The sequence below is a fragment of the Nothoprocta perdicaria genome, unplaced genomic scaffold, assembly GCF_003342845.1.
Source record: "Nothoprocta perdicaria isolate Ctin4 unplaced genomic scaffold, notPer1 scaffold_117, whole genome shotgun sequence".
Classification (NCBI taxonomy): Eukaryota; Metazoa; Chordata; class Aves; order Tinamiformes; family Tinamidae; genus Nothoprocta; species Nothoprocta perdicaria.
This window is the reverse complement of record NW_020454283.1, coordinates 667,339-688,330: the sequence shown is the minus strand read 5'-3', so window position 1 is coordinate 688,330 and position 20,992 is coordinate 667,339. Positions and strand designations below refer to the sequence as shown.

Here is a 20,992-nt window from a genome sequence, read left to right as displayed (position 1 = left end):
CTCTCCTCTCCTCTCCTCTCCTCTCCTCTCCTCTCCTCTCCTCAGGACAATTCAGTGTTTTTATTTTTTTTTCAATAATATTTGATTTCTTTTAATAATTGAGGTTCTTCTAGTGCATATCAGCTCAGTGAGAAACTAAAGTTATTGTAGGATTATCAGCTGGATTGGGTGAAACAGCAGCAGTGAACAGCAGTTTCACCCAGTTTCACCCAGTTTCACCCAGTTGCAGGGGCTGCACACGGACTTGCCTGGTTTTTGCATGACAGAAGTTTGCTGAACTGCTCACTCAGGAACAGGGCACCATGGGATGATGGTGTTGGTGACAGTTGGGAGAATGAGGGCGAACTGCATTTGTAAAAGGTCCTTCAAAAGCTGGATGAGATTTCTGTGTTGTCTCGAGCGCTTTTAAACTCCTAAATACGGAGGCATTAATGAGAAACATGAAGTTATTAGAATCATTTATCATTTTCTTTGAAGCTTACACTGGCATTTTATGTAATTTATGACATTTCCTCCTTTTTATCATGAACTTCTTCAGATGAAGGGAAAAGCAGCTGTTTCCCTTCAGAGTATCTGAAAGAAAAGAAAGGAAAAAAAGATGCTGTTTGTTTTTTGTCCAACTCGCTGATTCTGCTGATGACATGCCACAGAATCAGCGGCGCCTTGGGAGTAATTAGACAGCATGTGGGGTTTAAACCCTTGTGGAAATGTGTCTGTCATCTAACTGTTGTGTCTCAGATGTCCTGTACTGCTCAGCTACCCATCCGGTAACTCATATGGCTTGTTAATTTTGTGCACTCCRAATCCGTAAATGCTGGCAAAATAAAGGATGGGGGTAGAAATGTGCTACTATACATATGGAGCTCCGTTGTTCAGGGTGTTAATCTTGTGAAGAAGGGTAGGGAGTAACTTCTAGGTTATAGACTTTTCGCATAACCTTGGGTGAAGACCTCTCCTCATTTGCTGGTTCTCTTCATCTGCTGCCTTGATTAGTCTTTTGTGTATTCAGGCTACCTGCTTCCAAGAGGAAGAAAACTCTTGGTGAAATGAGCAGGGGGTTGCAGGACGTTTTGCCCTTTTATGTATTGTTTCTACTGGTCTGCTTCACTACTCTGGCTGTGGGGAGGTGAGTTGCATCCGATGCATCGTGCATGGCTTTGTGCAGTGCAACACAGTTCCAGAAACCTGTGCCACTGCCGAGGTATGATGATTCCTGAAGAGACAGGTAAACTGTTTAATTTACCTCGCCTTTCCATTTAGAGCTCAAAAATATTGATTGATATTGATTCCTTTGAAACAAATGCCACGAACCCCAAAATATCCAGTAGTAAACCAACTTAGTGTTGTTCCTCCGTCTGTAATCTGCATTCCTGGAACTTTTTTCCCTGTCTTTCCCTCTTCGTTAAAGAGATGCCAGTGGATCACCTTGAGAACTTGAATGAAGGGGGCACAGCCTATTGCTGGAGAGTTTTAAAGGATGTGAATTCTTCAGCAGATTTCAATTTAACCCTCTTTTATTACTTTTCTTTTTTATAATTTAAGTCCATTTCATGAGGCAGTTTGCATGTCCTTGAATGGAATCTCGTTACCATGAAAGCTTTTTTAGCATTGATTTCATAACAGTCTTAATTTAATGGTGCCATCATTACTGAGAAGCCCTGAGAGTGAGGCCCCTGCTTTCCAGGTCACTGACCTTTTAATTACAAACCTTGTTCTGATGGCCGGGTTATCGACTGGACAGCACCCAGCTTCTGCCCCCAGGATGAAGATGAAAATAACTGCCTTTCCTCCCCCACTTCCAGAAAAGGGAGGAAAAGAAAAGTAACCTCGTGTGTTTCCAAAATTAATTTTCTCCTTCAGCTTTACTTTGTAATTAATTCTTTAACATGTCTCAGTGAAGCTTGAACAGTTTTTACAAAGCTTTTCCTTGAGCACAAAATACAGTATGAGCCAGTGGAGTCCAGTGACAACTCATACAAAAAACTCCAGTTAATAATACGTACTAGCAAAACATCTATTAGAGCCAAACCACTGTGGCCCTCCACACCTTATGGAGGTTGGTAGAAATTGGCGATTTTTTAGAAATAACCAATTTCATACCAGAATTTCTGAGCTGATGCCGTATGTGTCRGCTATTCAAGAAACACTAGGTGCCTGTGTTCTCTTCAGCATATGGATTTAAGGGGTGGGGAAGAGGGGGGCGAAGGTTGGGCTCCCGAGTGCCGCCGTGTGTGCCGCCTGCCCTTCGTCCTACCTGCAGGGAGGGCCCGAGGCTCCCCGGCTCTGCTCTGCAGATACCTCAGCACTTGCATGTGCAAAACTACAGAGACCTGGAAGGCAGGTTTTGGTAAAACATTATTCTGTAGTTGCAAGAGTGCTTGGTATATTAAGCATCTAGAACAATTTATTTTTATCCAGAGCGAGTGAAAGTTCCCTAGCATAGATGGAGCCAGGGAGGGGGTGCTGTCTGAAGATTAAAGGTACTCAAGGAGCATAGAGCAAGTTTAAAAGCTTGTGTAGACATCCAAAATAATTGTGCAGGCTAAAGGGAAGTCAAGGTGCATTCTCCATTTTCATAATGCTTTTCATTTGAGGACCTCAGAGTACGTTGTACCAATTAACCACTGAAGYTCTGCAGCCATTTGCATCCATGGTGTGTATAGGGTTATCTAGATTCCACCGTGCTTGCCACTGAAATGCATATACCTCTGAGATAGAGGACAGCAGCTGTTTAACATCACCATGTGGTTTTTAGGAGAGGAAATGAAAAATACTTTATCTAAGCGATTTTGCAGAGGGAGCTTTAGGAAGAGAGAATGTAATTACTGAGTAAAGAATTTGCTAAGATTCTTGAAAAGTACTGTGGGGTATTTGATTACTAAAGATACTTAGGCCTGTGCTTATGACTTGTTTGAAAGATAGCTTAATGTCCCTTTATAATACTTTGCTTAAGTTAAAGATGTCCCACACCTGTTCCTGCTCCCAGTTTCTTCTTTAGGCACCTCCAGTTCATTCTTTCAGTTAATACAGCCTGGCATATCTGGAGAAATCTAGTTTGTCCCAAGGAGCTTAGTAGGGACTCGTAGGCTGGAGAATGAGAGAATGAATGCTTTTGGATGCCAACAATCTCATAACAGTTTCTATCCAAACCAGCTTTTTCTACAGCCGTGTTTGTTTCTGACAGGCTGCTATGTTTGCACAATGCTGATAACGTTCCATGTACAAGGGAGATTTTCACTGCCAGGAGCTCATGGCCCAGAAGTATAAATGTGTTCGTGATCCAGAAATTAGTAGCGCAGTTCTGCGTGGTGTATTCGTTGCCTTTTTTCTCTTCCTGAAAGTGATTTAGAATCTCCATCCATCTGCCGTGAAAGAGATGTCTTCCTGTCTTGCCAGTCTCTTGTGTGCATATCTGTCACCCGCTGCTCAGCACCAGCCTATTCATCACGCTGACTCTTTTCCCCCATCAATTTTACCACTACTTKTGTTATATGTCTGAACTTGTCATGAACTCTGCAGATTTTCATGGCTTGTGTTCCAAGAGAAGRCCTGCAGGAGTCCTGCAGAGGGGACAGAACTCGATCAAATGATATAAAGTGGCATCTTTTGTGGTATCAGTGAGTATCGTGGTGGTGTTTTTGATATCGTTAACTCTTTGGGTTGTTCAGAATGTTTGGAATGAAACTTTAAAAAATGATAGAAAAYCATCCCTATTATTCCTGAAGATTTGGAAAGGAAGCTATTCAGTCCCTACCCAAAGGGAGAAATCAAATCTTACCTCATCTTTGATTATTGTTTTAGTCACTTCTGAGTAAAGAGAAGGAAGAAGAACATCTGACATAAGTTCAGGCATAACTAGCCATGAAAATGGAAACACTCCTTTATGGAAGTGTTTTCTACCATCAGGTAAATTCTCTGTTGTTGTCAATGGATGGCTCCAACAAACTTACCRTTTTGCATTATTCTTTACTTTTAAATTCAACTAATAGCTCTAAAGTTTGTTAGTACGTTCCTGAACGTAATGGGGGAAGTCCTACAGGAGCATGTTTAAAGCAAGAAGAGAAGAAGTTTTCCTAGGAAAACTTGAGGTCTACTAACCTTGACAGTGTATTGCTTTAAGTAAGATATTTTTAAAGGGCTTTGATACGAGATCTGCTGTTTAATATTAAAAAGATAAAAATCGAAATAACTTCTTTGTTGGTTTCTATGAGAAGCCCTGAGAAGGTGTCTCACAAGAGGCACCCCTTTGATGCTGTAATGATGCTGCGAAGAAGCCGCTGATAGAGAGRCTCAAATTTGACATCCTCTAAATGTGCATTTATTTGTTCTGCAACAGAGTGCCAGTCACRTTAGTTGTAATAGCCTCTCTCGCGCGTTTCAGGTTCAACCTACAGTGATCTTGAACCATTTAGATRCACACTCCCCAAAACAAGAGAGATGATTCATTTGGAGAACAGTCAGCCACATCTCCTGTTTCTCTTGGCCCACAAGAATTCCCCGGCATTTCACTGGAGAGTCCAGAACCACCTTTGCAGTGTTTTTGCAGCTTGAAAAATTATTGATAAATTGGAACGTGCTGGTCTGGTGCCCAGGAAGTTGTATATGCTCCAAAATATTAATTGTAAGCTTAATTTTAACAAATAATTGGAATGTCATGGCTMTAATAGTGACTCTCCACTTGGCTACCTGACAGTAACTACGTAATGTAAAAGAGCCGTTAAAAATGGCTTTACAAAATTAACTCYTATTGCTCATGGAGTGCGTTTTGAGTCATATCAGCCTTGTTTAATGTCAAAATAAAATTTCCATTCCTGGTAGCACTGAAAAAAACCAATATGATTACAGTAGAGTGGGTTGAAATCTGTTCTGGAAGATGATGCAAAAATAGTTWTATTCTGAGTCCTGAAATCACTAGCTTTAGGGATGGGCAAAAAGTCACAGACCTTAAGTATATAAGATTTGTAAACTTAAGAATTTGTCTATAATATTTTTAAGTGGAAGAATAACTGCAGAGTGTCAGCAAGTCGTTTTTGCAGTTCCAAAAGAGCAGGCTTTGGACATCTGGGATATGACTGCTTGACTTTTGGGCAAGTTACTTGCTTTCAACTTCCCCRTCTGTAAAATGGATTTAATTATCACGTTTGCAACATGCACATAGTGAGATTCAGCTTATGCTTATGAATGCTTTGATAAACTTGCCTGAGCCTTGCAGCAGCGCCGCAGTTGGTGCTGCAGTTGGTGCTTTTGGAAGCTGCTTGCTGCAGGAAGAGCCGCTTTTGTGCAGCAGTTCAGAATTCACCTCTCCCCGCTGCGCACGGGAGGGGAGAGCTGCAAACTTGSCACTGTCAGAGGGCCAGAGCGCGGGCAGCTTGCGTGCGGCCCGACCCCAGCCCTGCAGCTCTGACCTTTGCAGCAAGCTTCACCTTGAGACTCTTGAAGAAATATGTGTACGTTCCTATAAAAATACGCTGTGATGGAAAGAATATGCTCTTCGTGRTCATGCAAGCCGGGGTTTCCCTGCAGTTTTCCTGGAGCAAGTGAATGGATTCAGTCCATGGTGTGTTCTTTAAAATAACCTGTTCTGAGTCTAAAGAGACAGCCTTCTCTTTTGGGCTAAAACGGAGAGCGTAATCGGGACAATCTGTGTTGCTCTTCTGCTGAAACCCATCTCAGGCCTAATAATATTTCCCTGACAGGAAAGATAAAATAAGTTCCTGTATGAGATAATTCTCTGGGTTCTCTTAGACAACATTTCTACTGTGTTTCAAACCATATCTTGAATACCCACGAATGTGAAATTGTATTATTCACTTTTCTGCTATCCACCGTTGCCTCTTAATTGTAATCTGGAGGGAGATCTATCTTTCTTTCTAAAAGGGGAATTTAGTCTTTGGTTTGTTCTTTCCTCTTCCTTCTGATGGAGCCTAGTCCACGCAAACCCCTGCTCCCCTAGGAGGAGAGCAGAGAATTCATTCTCAATGAAATCTGAGGCTCTCTTAAGTAAAAGCTGTTGACTTTGTCATACTGTGCAAATGTGCATTGCTTTCAGCAAGACAATAAAGGGTAAATGGGGTGATCTCTGCTCCTGTGGAGAGGTCGGGTGGTTACATTACACAATCTTCTAGAGCATCTTGCAGCAAATACATGGGTTATATTAAAAGTTGCAATCATATCATTTTTTAAAAGTAAATTGCTGACCTTATGCAGTGGAATCAGCTTTATTGAATTTCGCCAAAAATGCGTTTATAATCCCCCCCTCCGCCCCCGCATACACATGATATTCATGTCCTTGCTGCCCATGTGGAAATGTCCCTCTTTACGGTGATAAAATTAAATTTGTCTTTGTCTCTGCCTTGCCTCACCTTTTAAGATTCCATCCTTAAGAGGCACCAGTGGATACCGGTACAGGAGAATGAAGGTGGGCAGTACCCCTGCGTGGCTGCCTCGCTGTGACCCAGCTGCCACTGAGCAAACAAATAAGCTTTCCACATTTAGAGGACAAATACAGTTTAGAGTAGGTGCAATATAGGTATTTTTCCAGCAGTTGGAGCCTTCGAATAGGTACGAGTTTATTTTGACTTTGCTTCTAGCTTTTTTTTTTTAATTGCCAGAGAGTATAAAATGTAAAATTCACAAATAATCATTGCATTGCACATGTAACACTGTGATATGTGTCCTCCTCCAATAATAATTAATCATAAAACCCTCTAATCTGTGGCCACTTACAGTCCCCTCCCTGAATTCACTGGAGAAAAAAGAATGCTTTTCAGCAGACTCAAGAGTTTAGCAAATGTACTTTTTCTTACTTCTGTACTGCTTTGCATATTCAGAGTACTCTGCAAATAGACACCTTCTGTGGACTGAAAACATTAAAAGTCACCTGTATTCGGGTTAGACTTTTAAATTTTCTCAACGATTTTCAGATTTCAGTGGGCTGCAGAGGAAACGTCATCCTTATTTTAGATGGGGAAACTGAGTCAGATCTATGATAGTTAGGTCTGAGATAGTTCTGGCTCCTAGTCTTACACTGTGTTCCCATGTATGCTATACATTTAATGGGATGGACTGATGCTTATAGTATTTACAGTATAATTACTCGAAGCATTTCTAAAGCAGGTCCCACCTGCTTTRTATGGGGAGAAGGGCTGGGGAGGTGAGTGGGGATTGAGGTCATTGTATTAATTAAAATCAACATAAGCCATCTAAGTAAATGAAGGGGCAGACCGGCCTCTGCATCCAACCTGTCTTTCTTTCTACACAGAATTTAAAAGGCTGCTTACTGCAAGGTATAGAGAAGAACATCATTGCTCTTGCTCTTCAATAACCAGGAGAATGCAGCTGTTAAAACTCAGAAATATAAAGTACATGTTTAAAAGATGACTCTGAATATGTTTAAAAAAGAGAGCGAGAGAGCATTCAAGGGAACCAAAAAATAGCAGCTTCCATTACTGTAATTAAATGGCAGCATTTAACCTATCAGGCCGTTGCGTGTATGTGAGAGACGAGCAGGGAGCTGCATTTGAAATGATCACTCTCTTCCTTGGGGGATAAAGTAGTTAAATAATTTGTTTGTGAGGTGTGAGTTCAGTGGCGGGGAAAGCAAGAGCGTGCGTGTGTGTGTGTGTGTGTGTGTGTATTTTAGAAGCTGGGGATGGCAGGGTGTTTACCGAGAATACCCTTGAGGTTTGTATTTACTAGCGAGTGTGCTGTCAATAAGAACACGAGCTGCTTTTGCCCGTTTGTCAGGTTATCTGTAGAGTCAGGGCCTCACCCTGGCCTGGATACTGCGCTGGGAAAGAAGAGCTTCTTCCTGTAGGGCCAGCTGAGGTAGGTCAGAGTTGGCAGTAAAGGAAAACCTGGCATGAAATGGGGAAGAAAAGGACTGGAAAGTCATTTGGATGAACCTCATCTGTTGCAGTGGTGACTGTAGGTTGTTCTCTCTACTGGTTAGACTTGGTTCTCAGGAACCCAGGGATTGCCATTCCTGAGGGACTGGGGCTGGTGCTCCTCCTGACGCGTCATTCGAGACAGCAGCCTCCTCTGCAGCAACCTTCTCGCTGTGCCTGGCGGGGCCTGGGGCTCACAGCTCTGTGTGGCACTGCAGCCATCTGCAAGGCTTCTCCTTGGGTCCTTATTGCTGGGGCCTTCATCCTTGGCGCTCTGAGTCGGGTGGAACCACCCCTGTTTGAACTCCTGGGCTGGAATTGCATGAGACACTAGAAGGCAACACAGAGCGTTCATAAAAAATGTATTGATATTCCCATTGTGAACATTCAACCCCAGCAGTTAGATTTTGAGGGCAACATTTACCTGAAAGGAGACCAGAAGAAAAGCAAAAGAACACCATGTATTTTAGCACACAGTCAAGGCAAAGCACAAACTTGAGTACTTGCATAGCAAATTAGAAATTCTGAAGTATTACTAAAGATAATCCCCTCAAAAAAAAGAAAAAGAAAGCTAAAGTTAGTTGAATGAATTATTTGTTGCAAATACCGTGCAAAGCTCAAATGCACTTGATGTATGCAGAGATGCTTAGAAGGGACAGTTGGTCTTTGCGCACGATGATGGGCAGTGTCAGTCTGACAAGTTTTACAAAGGATATTGAGTAACATTATTCGTGTTTCACAGACGCAGAAACTGAGGCAGATGGGGGTTAAATGACCTACACAAGGTCAATAGCAAGGCTGGGAATAGAACCCTAATGCATAGAGGCTTTTTATTATACTAATAAGGAAACTCTGGAGGTGTTTGGCATGGTAATCGGAACCCTGGAGAACTCGAGGCAGTTAGTGTGTTCTGTGCATGTCCCCAGGCGGCAATGATGAAACTTCTTTCGTACCTTACCACTCCAGTTCTCTGTGTGTGGTCACCAGAGTTTTTCCACCGCTTAACCTCGTTATTTTTAGTATTGTTAGCATTGCTTGTCCTTTGGGCGTTTTATCCAGACTCCTTTAATTTCCTTCAGAACTCTGAAGAGCTGCTGAAAGCACAGAGGGAGGAAAAAAATAACAATAAACAAACTAAAGCATGAAAAAAAATCATCTTTTGAAACTATTTTGCTATTTTGTTGACGCATCCCCTCTGTTTTTTGTCTTCGCTCTTCTTTTATCGCTAAGGTCACTGTTTGAATGTATAATCTTGCTTTCTTGAAAGTTCGTTTGCTATTGTTCCTTTCTTCTCCACCCAAGATTAACATCCTGTGTGATGACATAGATGGTTGTTGTCTAAATGGATGCAATGTAACCAACAAAAATTGCGAAGGGTGGGTGGAGAAATATTTATACAGTTGTGTTAAAAATTACAAAGTAGATTTGCCTTTTAAACAGAAGGTATTTCCACACTGTTACTGGCGGCATCCGCCTTTAATTTTACAGGTGGCTAGCTTTGTAGCAGCATTCAGCAAACAATATTTTAATGGCATGTAAAAAAATCCCTAAAACAAAAGATAGAAGAGCAAGGGTGATTTCTGATCCATAATGAGTACTTGCTGACATGCCTTTTCATAATAGAGTATTGGTATCTCTGTCTTTTTGGGGAAAAGGCAAACCACATTTACCTGAATGTAATATATATATTACATGTGTGTATATATATGTGTATATATAACATATAACATATTTCGATGTATTTTTCTTAATTGTGCTTATATTCTCAGTGCTGTGAGACATACTGGACACCTGACTACTTTTTAGGTGGGGAAACTGGGTTAGAGGAGCAAAGTCACTCCGTAAATATATGAGAAAATCTGCCAGAGAAAGAATATAAATTCCTGTGGTAATGACTACTCACTTGTGTTGGTTTGTTTATACTTTTATAAACTGTTCCGTATATTCTTCCATATATTTTTCCATGTTCTTAGAAACATGCTGCTGTTGATTCTTCTCCCTATCCTCCTCATAGGAACAGGGACACAGAGAGGGCCTGGTGTGCGCTGTGGAACTGCATACCCTGTATCTCCATCCTGTGCTTTCTTCAAGCACTAAACATTCATTAAGTAAACACTTTATAGGATTTTTCATGGGCTCAGTCTAGACTAATATGTTTATTCTGTTCSTTTTTAAGGATAAATTTTTTGAAAGTGAAAGTGCAGCTAAGTGCCATCAAGGCAAGTTGCTCTTCACGGTGCAGTTCATTTTAGTCCGCAGAGGCTTCTCTCTGAAAGTTACCGTCTAATTTAGGAAGTCTGGATTTCCTTACTAATGCTTTCGGAACAATCACAAATTGTGGAGTAAAGTAAAGAACTGAGAATGTTGCATCAGAACAGACCTCCTCATTCTGGCATGTAAAATTCAGCTGTCCTTCAGCCATTCTGCCACATGGTTAAAGAATTCATTATAATGTCTTGAGATTGCTCTTCTTTTACAGAGTTCCTTTCTTCTGAAACCTCGGAGTTAGGAAAGAGTCTGAGTCTAGAATTTCTGGGCAGTCTCTTCCAAGAGCAGCATATCCGTGGTGGCTCCCAGTCTGGGTAATTCCATTAGAGCCAGGCTTCTAGGTCAAACCTAAAGTGCGCCATTTTCAGGCTTGTGCCGCGGGAAGGCCTCGTTCTTCTTTGCTGCGAGGCCAAGGGAGGTTTGGGAATTACTGCTGTCTGGCTGCCTGCAGCTCCTCCAGGCTGCTCCTTGTACTTCAGCGCTAAAACCAATCCGACTTGGGTAGTTCGACTCATTTCATTTGAGCTGGAAATACAGATTAATGGAGTTCTGAAGGCAGATCAAAATGAAGCCCGCTGTCAGCCTTTTACTACCCTCCTCTGGCTTTTTCCCTGAAAGCTCCTAAAGATAATATCGTTGAGCGAAAAGTAGCCAAAGGCCAATCGTTTTGTTAGTATTGTTCAACAAGTTGTTTAAGAAAATATTTTTCTTTTGCATAAAGTAGATGTATCGGAAGCCCGGATGTTTTCTGATATTACTGTTCTTAACATAAGGGAGGTGTAAGGATTTTTGCAGTTTAGTGACGTGCTGTGCACCAAACTATTCTGCTGTTAGAAATGAACTGGTAGAATGAATTTCCTTTCACCTTTATAGAATGTTTTTTGTTGTAGTTTCTAGTTTAATAGAAAGGAAATTTCATTGACCTGCTGTGTACTCCCGGTGAGTTATGTGATTTACGTGTGCTTATGATTTTCCTTCCTTTCACATAGATAGTGCTGTGGGACAGGCTACTTTTCTGCTCTCTTTTTGTACAGCCCTTGGCACAGCAAACACCTTTTGGGGTTTCTGAGGGGTCTTATAAAACAAGTATTATGTTCTGGAGCTTACCCCTATGGTATGTGTAAGTTTGTTTTCTCTGAATGCATAGCCTTATTCCTAGAGAGGCTGTCAGTTGTAACAAATCAGGGTCAGGGTTATCATTACTGGAGGAGGGTCACTTGCACTCTGTGGGTTTTCTGCCCAGTACAAATAGCAGTGCCTTGGTCATCTTCCATTCCTGATCTCTTGCTCTATCTTGGATCAGAGGCTTCAAACCTCAGGGCAGATATTAATTTGAAATCATTTCAAATGTTTGAGGCATTTGATCCTCCACGTAGTATCCTCACATCAGCTACTGGCTGCTTTAGATGCCCTGTGTTCCCTGCTGCACCGGTGGCTCCCAGCTTGGTCACATATGTTGTCTCTTCAGCCCTAGTGTGTGGTAGACCCACATTGACCTCCTCCAACATGATCTGCTTGAAAGAGGCTTTGCTTTCTATCAGATAGATACTGCACTTCTGCCTATATGATAATAGAAAGGAAAGGCTGCAGGCAAGAGACCTAAAAATAAACCCTCTAGATGATGATAGGAAGAACTTTCCTCCTATTTTTAGGAGAGATTTTTAATTTGTGTTACAAAATGACTTGTTTCTTCTGTTGTTGTTACTTTTTTTTCTTTCCTTCTTTTTTTTTTCTGATGATTATGATATTCCCTGAATTACCCTGCAATACACAGATATTTAGAAGAAGCTACCCAAGATTCAAGTGTAATTGTGTTTTTGCATGTAATGGTTGCACAGTAATTTAATTGAACTTTGTAACAAAACTACTGATTCTGTAATTCAGGTTTCTGAGGCCTTCTAGCCATGCCTTGTTTGATTTAGAGCTATGTAGCTGTGTCCTTTCTTTCTTCTGAAGCAAAAATTGTGCCTGTTGAAGTAGGCTGTCTGCCGGCCGACGATATGTTAGAGATGAATTTAAAAACGAGGAGTCCTGTTAAAACTGTGATCCTGGTGCATCTGATAGGGCTTTTACACTGCAYAATTCCGAGTGCCGTTACCCAGCCAGCGACTCTTGCACGTTGTATCCTCTCCTGGCGTTTGCTGCCCTGAAACACATGGCTTAGCACTGGGATTTCTGCCTTAACGTGTCCCTCCTTTTCGTTTTTTTCCCGTGTGAGACAGCTTGCTTTATATGCACAAGCAGCTTGCTTTTCCTTAAAAGAGAAAGACCTGACCTCTCTCACTGCAAGTGAAACTGCATCTTCTCTGCCTTGAGCCTAGCAGGGAAATACATTTTGCAGTGACTTACAATGCGGTGATTTATACTGGGATATGCTTTGTGATATTCCAGTGTCCTTTGCCTTTATGCGTGATTTTTTTCCCCTGTAAGATATTTTAGCAGGTGTGATGTCAGTGAAGGGGGGTATTTACCCGAAATGTCCATAGGAGGAATCCTCTGCATTCTTTTTTCCTCTCATTAATCTTACTGCAGTTTTTTTTCCCAATGTCCTTCTCCTTTTGAAAACATGTTAATAAAGAATGTATTTTTAAATAGAGAGCAACTAGAGGGAAACATACTTCCTTTTCTCTCTCCCTCTTCCCCCACGTCCTTGCACACACGTTACACACACGCATACATGAGTGATCAGAAGCAACTTTTCTGTGTGTATTTTGAACTTCTCATATACCAAAGAAAAAYGAGCAGATAAGTTATAGTGCTTGTTCCTTTTTCCATTTCCAGACAGGCTAAGCAAGTAGCCCGCTCTTACTTATTCAGAGTGAAAATACTTTGATCCAGTTTTCTGAAGACAATACTCATTTCGTGAGAATATTTAATCAGTAGAAAATAGGGAGGATTTAGTTTGTTTGTTTAGTATTTAACCAAGTGAATAAGGCAGATTAGGGGAAGGGGGGGACTGGACCCATAAACAAGGTGATATATAATATTTTTTTTCGTTCTCCTTTTAAATAAATACCGATCAGCTTTATGTTCGGAGACAATAGGAGCCGTTGGCTTAAATTTGCAGTTTACTGTATTTATGGCTGTAATATCAAGGTGCTGCCGTCGTAATTTCATGCCCCAATGAGAAGAGCAAGGTCGAAGCAAATGCTTCCATCGGCATCTGCTAACACACTAACTCATAAACAAGGCCCGGCTGGATCAGGTGGCACGGAATAATACAGGCTAATGAAATACAGCACAGCTTTCCATTACTGTTAGTTTTTACAGTGTCGTCATTACGTGTAATTTATGTTTAAAAAATTCAATTTTATACAAGGCTCTGGGAAATAGGGGTCTGCAGGTCACCCGACGACTTTTAACGGCTCTGAGAGTCCTTATTGCACTCCACTGTTCCAACAAAATGTTAATAATAAATAAAAAAAAAATCCCGCTTTTACTTTTTCTCCGGTTTGCATATCTTGCTTTGTCCTTTTAATTACCAGCGGCCTGAGAAGAGTTGGSGGCTCTCGTTGCTGATGTCGGGTGTTATCCCCCTGTTCTGATGCTCCCAAAGGGCTGTTGCTGTCTGCAGCTTTTCGTTTGTCTGTCTATCAATCACGGGATCCTGCAAATGGAGTAAACACAGCTGAGGAGAGGGAGATACTTAACAACCACTCTCCCAAACCCTCACCCTCTGACATTGCCCTCCTCTCCTCCATTACACTTCATTTTATTATAGGCTCCAAAAAAGCCTGCCCAGAAAGAGCARCTACTGCCAGCTTTTTTTTTTTTTTTTCCCCTTCTTTTTTCTTCTTTATTTATATATATATTTGTAATGCCAAAATAGTTTTTATTTTTAACCTGTTCCTTCCTGCTAGGCTGGCTGCAGTGCTGAGCGTCGTGCTGTCAGTGAGGTTTTYCTTCCTTACCTTAGTCCTGTGTAGCAGAGCTCAGACTACTTTATCAGTTCTAAATGCTGCCTAGACACCCACTGGGGGTAAAATATATAATATTTCTTAAAGATTCTAGTTGCATAATTAGCAGTCTTTTAGGTGAACAAAGCTGTAAGATTTCAAGTTCTTCCATTTACTTTTGAAATAGCTTTTTATTTTTGCATTCGACTGCCTGACTGTTGAGACCAGATAATTTCACTTTGACTTTTTGGTTCCTGTGCGTGGGGTTTGAGTTAGAAGTGCAGCAATGGGAGAGTTACGTCCCGTAAGTGGTAAATTAAGTGTGGAATGTAAATGAAGAGAAAAAAAAAATCACAAGGATGTTTAGATTTTCTTCAAAAAGTTGCTGTGAAAGAAGAGGAATCAGAAGACACGATACCTTTGACCTTTTGCAAATGTGCTCATCTCTGAACTTTCTCAAAAGACAGAATAAAACCTAGGACAAGCATTTAATAAAAGCAGCAGTGCCTAGAACTGGCTGAACAGGGGGACTCCTCAATCTACATCAGAAACCGCAAGGTTTTTGTGATGATTCTTTTTAAGCATGGCCATGTGCTTTAAGAGCACAGCTGACACGGTGGCTTCCAGGACTAGGTGGGTAATGCCCTTTCAGGATGCCTAGCAGGAGTAGCTCTTCCTTTCACTCACACATCGTGTGCAGCCCTCGTGCAGTCAGGTCATTAATCGCAGCTGAACAGAGTTGTCCACTTTGGTTTCGTTTGCTTCTTACTAGCAAGTGTGTGAATGTGGGCAGGAGACAAGAAGAAAAACCCCACTCCGTCTCAGCAAAATGAGACAGTGATGATGGCTGCAGGGCAGTTTTAGAGTGGTTAGGACAGCTGGGTTTTGGAAACCCACAGAAAGAGCTTAATTCTTTCCTCTAACCTTTCCTACTATGGCAGAATTCTTAATCTTTTCCTAAGAAAAAGTTTTCTCCCTGAAAGTAATGCTGCCTTCAGGTGAAAAAAATGGTATGATTACTGGGATGAGGCAAAGAACCATCACTGAAATGTCAGAGAGAGAGAAGAAAAAACTTAGTAGTTTGTTTAGTTCAGTTCCCAGCTTGTGCCGGGCTTGCCTTGCAGTTAATGCTGCTGTGTTTCATCCAGCACATAGAGGAAAAGAGTTCATGGAAAGCAAGTGGATTGTAATTCAGGAATGCAAGTTTTCATCTGGGTGTCAGAGATTCACTTCTGACTTTGGAGAATGCCTCATATCCATCTCACTTTCTCATCTGCAAAATAGGGATAATAGTGCTTTCCTACGCCAAGAGATCTTTACAGGAAAGATATTTTGATGCACATGAGGTCCTTGTGTTAGATAATACTGGATATTATGAAAGAGCCTAAAAAGACACTCAAGTTTTAAAAGCTTTTATGCCAAGAAGTTTTTTAGACAATGTTTAAGGTGCAGCAACCAGAGATATTTTTGACATGCTGTTTTGTTCTCCGACTTGCTCTGATTCTGTRTTCGACTACAATTGCAGGGACTGGGTGATCCCTGAAAACGGAGCGTCAATAGGGAAGCTTGCAGAAGAGAGTCAGCAAGAATCTCTGAATGCCAAATAACTGTGGGATCCTTCAGCTCAACGCCTGGAAGCCTGAAAAGGAAATATTAAGGCTGTGTGGAAATTAAGAGCACTTCTTTACAAAGGATGTTGCACTGAAGAGGAATGAGCTGGAGGGTCGGGGGGATGGGAATAGGTTTGCATTCTGTAGGGCTGTGAACACAGTTTCCTTGCAGCCTTCTCCGCAKCTCAGTCCTTGCTCGGTACCCTCTGTGGTTAGATTATTCCTTGCAGATAGCAATCAACTGGAAGGAAGTGTGTGTCTAATTTGCATGAGATTATTTAAAACAAAAAAAAAGGTCTGCATTAGTCAGGGTGATGGTAAACAACGCAAAGAGATGCCTTTTATAATATAGCCGTGGCTCAGCTTTCAAAGCCAAATATAATTCACTTACAATTGGCAGTTTCCTTTATTGTTCCTTTTAACCTTTTGCATTCCGCATGGTCTTGCTCTTGCTGAAACTCTGGAAGAAGTAAAATGTTTGTTTTCCAAAGTAGTGAAGGAAGTGGCAGATATTTTGTTAAGCTGTGATGTGATTTTCTTGGTTTACCCGTCCCCAAAATCCTTTCATTAGACAAAGCTCCAGTTTTTGTGGCATTGCTTTTGCACCCAAGAGAAGTGGATTTGTTGTTTGGTTGCCAGTCTCCTGCTAGATGAGGACAATGACTGGACCAGAGATTTTTTTTTTAATCCTGCATTGATAGAAGTTCTGTGATAGAATAAATCAAGGCAAGATATCAGACCAGATGACACTGTCTGATCTGGTGTAGAAATTTCCGCTTTTTGATGCAACCGATGTATTTTTGAGGTTGAGTATTTTGGGGTATGGAAGTACTGTGTGCATACAGGAGTGTGGGTGGTGAATATGAAGAAAAAATCCAAGTGGATTTTGATGAGATAGTTATAAATGCCTGAGGACATTCTTCGAATACCCAGCACATTTTTGTTAGTGCATGTGAGAAATGACAACCATGAAGACAGGTATACTTCTGAAACCAAAGGTGACTGGTTGCAATGCAGGCTTGATCGCTGCGTATGCTTAAGGAATCAACTCCAGGAAATGCTCCCTTGACGCCAGGAGGCCAAGATGACAGACGCATGAAATATCTCGCCTTAATTAATAAAAAGGAGATGATCCTGGGTGATGCTTCTCCCAGGTTTCTTCTATGGTTATTGACAAGTTGTGATGTTTGTATGAAGCCACTAGTACAAGAGCAAGACCACTTTGCAAGGCAGCAGAATAGTGCAGGGAGGTAAAAACCTTCTGAATTTGCATGAGTTTGCATGGGATTCAAACCAAGAAGGATTCTGTCRTATTGGAATTCACATCAGAGTTCTCTTTACAATATAAAAAGATTTTAATGGAAGTGCTATGTTTGAGTGTCACTAGTGAGCACGTCCAGAACGATCCTAAAAGTGCATTTTACCTGCAAAAGATTTTTTTTCTCAAATAGAGTAAGAATTGAGAGAGCAATGAGGCTGGGAAACCATGCGTGCTGTTTCCTGCTTTTTTTCTGGAATGAAGATCTAAAGGGGAAGGCATAGCCCTAACTTCCATACATTCTTCAGTGTTAAATATTATCAGATCTGCTATCTTTGCGTGGAAATAGAACAAAATTCCCCAGTTCAGTGGGAGCTACATGTGCAGCCAAGCCGCTAATATTGTCTTACTAGTCTAGCGTCATCTTTATGAAATCCCTCAGTTGCTTGTGATCTGCACTGGTGGCATCTGTTTATGCTTTCTCCTCTATTGTATAATTAGGAGCTGGTTAAAGCCGTTTCTTTCTTATTAAGACTTCGCTTTTTCACATGGATTAGTCCCCATAAATATTGCTTTTGCGACTTTAAAAGCAGAGCCTCACATGCCTTTTATCGCTCTCCCTGGCAGGCTCGTTCCGTACCGTTGTGTCTCGTTCTGGTTCTTTGCCGCTTGAGGCATGCGTCAAATACAAGAAAAGGGCTGATGTTGCCAGCTGCAGGACTAGGACTGCAGGGCTCGCAGGGCTAGGGAAAGGAGCTGCTGGTAGCCACGAAGCCTCCTGAAGATCAGGGGCTGCACGCGCTACGTGAGACACCGGCGTGTATCAATTCCTGGCAGTAATATTTGTTCTGCAGTGAATTGAAACCCCAGTACGCAGTGAAGTTTAAAGTCTTGGGTAAATTTCTCAAAGCTTAGGGAATACGTGCAAAACCGGGCCATTTTCCATATTGTATCTCCTTGGGATGTTAGGGAGCTAAGTGCAGTCAAGGTTGAAGTTCAGGAATTCAATCTATGAGCAGTACTGAGAATAAACACGTAGCAGGACCTCATTAACTTCGGATGGAAGGGATGGAGAGAAAATATTCCTTCTTCTCCCACTGCTGTCATCTCCGAACTGCTTTCCACTCTATGCTCAATCCTTATGACAAGTATGTAAGAGTCAAAAAGTGGCTTCCAAATCTCTTCCCTTAGCCTCACTGCGAACTTCTTACTTCTTAGCTTACTGCTAACTGCTTACTTCAATCTCTTCACATGTCGGTCATAGCTGGGACGTTGCCTTTCTCTCTGCTTCTGTGCAGGAAAACCACATACAAATAATATACAGCCGAGCAGGTCCCACATCCTGGTTGCCATCTGAATACAGAACTTTTGTCTAGAAGATGTTTTGTACTGGTGGAAAAAAAAATAATGCAGCTGTGTTACCTTCTTCCCAGATGCTGGTCATCATGACTCCTTTAGCTGCTTTGCTTTTCCCTCTTTTTTTGGCCAAATGCCTTCCATATGTTGGAGCCAATTACAGATGGTCACCCTGGCATTTCCCGGTGGCAGGAGTGACTGCTGCAGCATGTACCGTGTGTGCGGTGTGAGTACAGCTCTGTGTGAAATAAAACCCAGGCTGGCCTAGGGCAATCTAATCACGCAGCAATAGGCTGGGACAACGCTAAGCTGAAAGTTTGGGCTTGGCCTTGTTTTCATCTGTTTTGTTATAGTTTTATTTCCTCCTTACATTCTGTGTCCCATTCATACTAATCACACTCCATCCTGATTTTTCTTTTTATTTCTGCATTTGTCATAAAATAAAGCAAATTATTCCCGTCTTCGGAAACGATCTAGACTAATTAGTCGTCTAACCCAATAATTAGTTTTTTGTTTCCCTGTCTGTTTTCATGCATTATTGTTAGTTTTTTCCCTTCTTTTTTTTTTTTTACACCATTACAGATTAAAATGAGCCACATTTGCAGTTGATGGTATCTTTTTTTCGGGGGAAGAATGGAGAATTGCAATAGAAAGCTACTTCAAAAGCAGCAATAAACTCAAGGATAAATTAAGGAAATTGAATGAGCCACATTTGGAAGCAGTGTTGAGGCTAATATTCTGTCGCTTAAGGTTAAATTGCAACAGAGAAACAGAGAGGGAAAGATTCCAGTGAATCCAAAATTGGGGAAGCAGCGCTGCTCAAGTCCGTGCCAAAATTCTTTTGATGCTTGAAAGGGTTCTGCCTGGCTTGAGAATTAAATTATGCGTGCATCAAGTGGGAGAAGGTGCTAAACTCATCTCATTTCCTCTGCTCCCCCAGGCCTGACAGATGAAGAGATTGACCTGGCGTTCCAGCAGTCGGGCACCGGCGCGGATGAGCCGCAGTCCGCGGGCGCTGCCGCCCCGCTGCTGCCCACTCAGCCCGCGCCCCCCGTGTTGTACAGTAAGTAACCTCCTGAAAGCACCCGCCTGCTTGCTGCAGTGCTTTTTACTAGCCTTTACCTTGCTTGAATGTTTCCGAGACCGGATTTCTGTACCAGATCCTGGAAAACAGTGTGGTCATCGATTTAATTTATTCCTAAATGTTGTCAGAATCACCTGACATTACTTTGAAGGTGTTTTGTACTGCTTGATGCTGCTGACAAGATGCATCCACAGGATTATATTACACAAAAACTGAGAGATTTAAATGATGRTAATCTAACATCAAGGTGTATAGCCAATAAGAATGTAGTTTCTGACTCAAAAGACAGACTTGAAAAAAGCATTTAACCAATGTAGGACTCGGTCTTTATTTCTTCAACTTAGGATCATGCTTCTCTACTTCAGCAGGGATTTCTAGTAATKAAATAATTAATATCTGATAGAGCTGACAGATTCTTGTATAAAGCGTATTGTGAAATTGTTGTGAAAGTGCAACATTATTAGTTCTTTAGCTCCTACAGCAGTGGAGTCTGTTCAAGGAGTTGTCTGGTCTCCTGGAGGACATCATGAAGTATTTACTCTCTAGTTTTCTATATAGTTCTTTTGGATCTCAATTAGAGGACTTACTAACTAATCAGGCAGCTGCTCAGTTAAGGTCTTCAACAGTTGCTTGGAAGAGATTCATTTTCAGCATGGACAGCAAAGGACTCTGACATCTTCAGGGCTTAGTCTGTGACTTTGTGTGTGTTCAAGGTCTGGCACAAAGGAGCGCAAGTGTGACTTAGCTTTAAGTATACTGGGGGTTTACAAATGAAAAGTTAATAATATTATTTTTAAGAGAGCTTTCCCTCTTCGATCTCAACTGATCTGAGGGAAAAGAGCAGAAATTCTGTGTGGATCTGATTGCATGATTTTGTGTATAAAATTCACTCACAGAGAATTTTTAAAGTCCCAACATAATCTATGTAGACTTAAAATTTACATATAGATTTGCATTTTAAAACAAACCTTGCAAAAAGTATCTAAGCTCCAAACAATAAAAACCAAAGTACACACCATTAAAAATCCATCAAAAGGAGCTGTTCATCTCACATGTGTGTCTGGCACGCAGTGCAAAGCAGTTCATTTACCTGCCAAGTATTAAGAATAGGRCTTTGATACTCCTCCTAAATAGTTCTAGCTCAGATATTGACTGGTATGACTTTCAACTCAGGGTTGTCCTTATTAGTTTATGGCACAGTTTTGCTGTTGCTAGAGAGCTAGACTTGTTCTCTGAATTTGTATGGTTTGGGAAGGAAAAATATGTGGTGGACTAGGGCTCAGAATTCCAGTACCCTGGCTGCCATATGGTGAAATTGGGAACTGAATTCTGTGTTTTGGTCTAATATCTATATGCCATAGCTCACAGAAAATACCAGAAACAAAATCTGTTTTCTTCCTGGTACCTGTTATGCACTGCTCATTCAGCGAAGAACCAAATATTGGAAGAGCTAATCTTCTCTTATTTTATAGTGTTCTACTAATATACGTAAAGCAGGAAAGCAGCAAGCAATTTAAACTATAAAACACTGGAACCATGGTCCAACCTTGCAGCTTTTTCACAGTTTTTTATCTCCCTTTCAATATTCTACTTTTCCTCCATGCCCCGAGTCCTAATTTCTTCTTACTAGGTAA

The 20,992-nt window shown here is 41.4% G+C and overlaps 1 protein-coding gene across 1 annotated transcript in view; it reads left to right on the top strand.

The window, feature by feature from the left end:
- Positions 1-20,992, top strand: part of PEX14 (peroxisomal biogenesis factor 14) — a 76,216-nt gene that overhangs the window by 40,204 nt on the left and 15,020 nt on the right. The window contains exon 4 of the mRNA XM_026053678.1: positions 19,215-19,337. Coding sequence (XP_025909463.1) covers positions 19,215-19,337 — 123 coding nt within the window. The remainder of the gene's footprint in view (positions 1-19,214; positions 19,338-20,992) is intronic.